Source organism: Pistacia vera, unplaced genomic scaffold (genome assembly GCF_008641045.1).
Source record: "Pistacia vera cultivar Batoury unplaced genomic scaffold, PisVer_v2 Contig1047, whole genome shotgun sequence".
In the NCBI taxonomy this organism is placed as follows: Eukaryota; Viridiplantae; Streptophyta; class Magnoliopsida; order Sapindales; family Anacardiaceae; genus Pistacia; species Pistacia vera.
Genome location: NW_022195079.1, coordinates 110,239 through 114,971, shown reverse-complemented (window position 1 = coordinate 114,971; position 4,733 = coordinate 110,239). Strand labels below are relative to the sequence as shown.

General features: G+C 36.6%; 1 protein-coding gene across 1 annotated transcript; it reads right to left on the bottom strand.

The window, feature by feature from the left end:
* Positions 1-2,079: 2,079 nt before the first annotated feature.
* Positions 2,080-3,518, bottom strand: LOC116127620 (NAC domain-containing protein JA2-like). The gene is made up of 3 exons (XM_031413261.1): positions 3,284-3,518; positions 2,731-2,996; positions 2,080-2,409 (listed from the first exon to the last, which is right to left on the bottom strand). The coding sequence occupies exons 1-3, from the start codon at positions 3,516-3,518 to the stop codon at positions 2,080-2,082; spliced, it is 831 nt and encodes a 276-aa protein (XP_031269121.1).
* Between the last annotated feature and the right edge of the window lie 1,215 nt (positions 3,519-4,733).

The window sequence follows — 4,733 nt, the reverse complement described above, 5'->3', positions numbered from 1 at the left end:
CTCCTAGTATTGAAAATTTTATTTTGTTTCCCTCTTTCTGTAAAACAAAGCGAGGCAAGATGGAGCAATCTTCCACATCTCCTCAGTCACTTTATTGAACCTTAAATTGACAAACTACAATAGCAGTGAAGCCAAGGAGCACTACACCCTTTCCCTTTCCACGAGATGATCTATTTAACAAACTTTTAAAGATTCACTATATGAAATTGGAATTGCAAAGCCCTTTCTCAAGCTAATGCCGCACCTAAATATCCTTACTATGAAGTTTTGCTAATTTTAGTTTAAAGGTTAAAGGTTAACGGTCTATTTTCTAAAATTTCCGGAACTCCTAAATAAGGAGTTATCCTTCTGCATTATTTCTGCACTCCTAACCTAAGTAATTTAACACACATATTGTCACTTGCACGCCTACGAAATCTACAAATTTAAACTTCTCTCCTGCTCAAACTTAAAAGTACTCACAATTATAAAGAATCAAACTAAAAACACCGAGGGTTTCAAAATAATTTTCTATGCTTGTTCTTAGGTAGCTGATTTTATCCTACCAATCTCAAAGTTTCTATTTAACCGAATAATTACCATTTTCTTCGTGCTGTTGAGAAACGGAAGGTGACATTTTGGTGGCAAGACTCCTAATTCCATCTTTCTCCGAATCCAAGCCGTCACGTGATCCTCAAAACTACTGACTTTCTTAGCTCGCACAATTGCGCCGTGGCTCCGCCTCACAACCTTAACGGCACTACCTTTTCCGTTGCTAGAAGCCTCGAGCCTCGAGCTCCGGTCCAATCATCACAGAAGTCTCCGTTGGTGGTCAACGCAAGAGCCTGGACGGCCAAGTCGGCGCGCGGCGACTCGGCGGCTGAGTCGGGAGAGAGCGGCTTGAGAGTCGGACACGGAGGTAGGGCTAGCGATGAGAAGAGAGAGAGATTGGCGAGGTCTGGCATTTCTGTAATTATTTGACACTTAAAAAGAGAATTAATTAAACATTTGGTTCTGGATTTGCTTGGTTTTATATATGGGAGGAAAGAGAGGGAAATTTGGGCGGGAAATTTACGGATTTGTTATTTTAGTTTGAAGAGAGGCAGGAGAAATTACAAAAGCAACCTTGGCATGTGGGCCATGTGCGTAAGAGAGGCGCGTGAATTTGAATTGGTTAGCCGTTGAGGTGTACGTACACGTGGAAAGCAAAAATAGGATTTTAATCTCTTACTATTTGAATAAATACAAAGGCGTTATCCGCAAACCCCCACGTGTTTGGGAAAATTATATAGCATCCCACTGGCGTAGAACATTGGACACTAGTATCCGTGTATTGTACTGATTAAGGAAAGAAGAATTTGAGGATCTGTGTATTGTACAGTTCATAATAACTTGATAATTTGAAGTTACATGGACCACAGAAATCCCAAGAGTAAAATATTATTCATTGATAAACCCAAAATCCAGCTACATAAAGAAACGTATTACAATCTTTGCAATGTTTTAGCCTACTAAAATTGATAATACTCTTCCTGTCTTCCGAATCATCCCGGGGGGGGTGGCGGGCGGCAAAAGCAATCCTTTATAAGCTTGAAGCAAACGTCACACTGGAAGATCCAATGGTCAAAATCATAGCGGACAGGTGGATGTGGGTCGGAGCAAGAGGCAGGGAAATTCTGGACAGTTAGTGGCCAGTTGTCTAGGTTTAAATTTGATTGGGGTACATGAGAACTGGCAGGAACAAATTGATAGTTCTCCTCAAAATAAGTGGGCATATTTTGTTCAGAGGCATCGAAGAAGCTAAGTGAACCAGTACAAGGAACAGATTCCTCCCAAGAGTTCAGCTCTAAACTAGGTAGGGGGGGTTGTTGGGGAAAGCAATCATAGTGGGCAGGTGGATGTGGCTCGGAGCGAGAGGCAGGGAAATTCTGGACAGTTAATGGCCAGTTGCCTGGGTTTAAATTTGACTGGGGTACATGAGAACTGGCAGGAAAACGTTGATAGTTCTCAAAATAAGTGGGCACATTTTGTTCAGAGGCATCGAAGAAGCTAAGTGAACCAGTACAAGGAACAGATTCCTCCCAAGAGTTCAGCTCTGAACTAGGTAGGGGGGGGTTGTTGGGGAAAGCAATCATAGTGGGCAGGTGGATGTGGGTCGGAGCAAGAGGCAGGGAAATTCTGGACAGTTAATGGCCAGTTGCCTGGGTTTAAATTTGACTGTGGTACATGAGAACTGGCAGGAACACGTTGATAGTTCTCAAAATAAGTGGGCACATTTTGTTCAGAGGCATCGAAGAAGCTAAGTGAACCAGTACAATGAACAGATTCCTCCCCAGAGTTCAGCATTGAACTGTTGCTGCCTTGGTAAGTACTTCTTGCTCTTCTGTTCTCACGTTTTGACTTGGATTGATAAACAACGCATATTGCCCACTGCGATTAATTAATTCAAAATGTCAAACACAATCAGAGGTTAAATGTATATTACACTCACTTTTGATCCCACATAAAAAATTGGAATGTTCCCTAATGAGAATTTTCATAAATATATATATAAGTTATAATAATTCAAAGGATAGAAAATTTAAAAAAAAAAAAAATGCATGATTATCATTTTGATGCAAGGTAACGAGGTTAAGGGAAAATAACCAAATAAATTTCATCCAAAAATGTACAACAGTTATAAAAGTGGTAATTTTTTAAAAAGAAAACAAAAATATGGTCTGCATTATGTGGAGAATTACATTGAAATACCTGTGACCAATTGTTGAGCAGTCGATATTCTTTCATCAGCCACTGAGTCTTCCGCTTTTGGGCATCGTAGTGTTCAAGATTTGCCTTTTTTCCAATTTTATGTCCTTCCTCGTGGAAGATAGGATCCGTCTTTCCCGTTTTCCAATATCCACCTCCGGCTCTGCATTTTCTCTGAACAATAGTGCTGCTCGTAACATTAGCATACTTCTTTTGCAGTTCCGTACGATAATAATTCTTATTCAACCCATCAACAACATTTTCTAAACCTGAAATCCAAGCCAAAAGTAATTATAATCAATAACAAAACAGTGGGTTAATTAACAAAATAAGTTATAATAATTATGAAGCGTTATAATCTTTCACACAACATAAATTGAGCCACAAAAGCTTAAGCACTTCAAGTTTATTGCAAACAATTTTTTTTTTAAAAAAAGTAAATTACAAACTCATTCATAAATGTATAACGAAACTGAATTATAAGAGTTGAAAATAACTTTTTACGAGGTCAAATGAAACATTTAATGGTCGAGAACGAGATTTTTCTCTCACTTACTTGGAAGCTGTGGAGGTTCAACATGATAAACATGGAATTTTTGGATGTGTCCAGCAATTTGGAAACCCTCGGGACATGCATGCTTCTGAATGAGGTAGTCAATGACTTCTTTATCGGTTGGAACAAATCGATAACCAGCAGGAAGATGATAGGCATAAGAAGGATTATAACTGAGGAAAAGCCATTGATGACCATTAGAAGGAAGAGGGGAAAAACGAATTTTAATAGGAGTCATTGAAAAAGCCGGGGGAATTCTCGTCGAAGCAAGGTGTGAAAAACTCTTATTTCAGACTCAGTTTCTTAAATAATTTAAGGGGGAGTTACCTACCCAAAGTTTGTCATAAAGTGGGTCCCAAAAGGTTTAAAAATGACAAATAAACACCTTCCATCATATTCTGTTAGATTTCTGTTTGCTAAATGACAAAAATAATAAAAAAGACTGGAATACTCTTAAAAGTTTGTTATTTTAATTTTTTATTAATTCATGCCTAGTCAACTAATTCAATTACATAAATACCCACACAATTATGGTGAATTACAATTATGCCATCAAGTTATTATAAGTTAATGAAATGACCAGTTTATCCCTATGAGTTTGTTAAAAAAAGACACAACAAATGACCAATTTGTCCCTGTTTTGGTAACAAAATTTCAAAGTGAATGTATACAAATAAAGCAGCAGAAGACAATTGCTTATTTGTGGCTGAAGCAATGTGTAGTGAAATTCTTCATGATTTAAAAGAAATCATTCATACAAAATAAAAAAATTTGTAATAAAATTCTTCCTAAGTTACAAATAAACAAAATCTATGAATTCATAGAACAAAATTTGTTTACATGGAAAATTTACAAAAAAAACAGAAGCAATTTCCAAGATGCTTCTGTTACCTAACTCCTAAATATTGCATAAATCTTCAATTGTATTTGCTGAGTTGCATTTTGACAATTTCCTTCAAGGGCTTCGCCATTCTTATTTTCAAAAAAGTGTAGACAAACAGAAAGATACACCATAATTTTCAATAAACAAACAAAAAAATGATCAGAAATTAGAAATATAGCTACATCAAATAAAATTAAGATTTACACCTAACTCCTAAATATTGCATAAATCTTCAATTGTATTTGTTGAGTTGCATTTTGACAAGTTCCTTCAAGGGCTTTGCCATTCTTATTTTCGAAAAAGTGTAGACAAACAGAAAGATACACCATAGTTTTCAATAAACAAACAAAAAGATGATCAGAAATTAGAAATACAGCTACATCAAATAAAATTAAGATTTACGAACAAAAACAAATAAAAACACAAAACAAATTTACCATGCACAACTACTGCCTACCCAAACAAATATGGAGAATCACAGGGCAAAGACTATAATCACAATGACCAATTCACAACTCATACTATCATAGGCTTCATAGCCAAATGTACCTAAACTAAATAAATTATTGA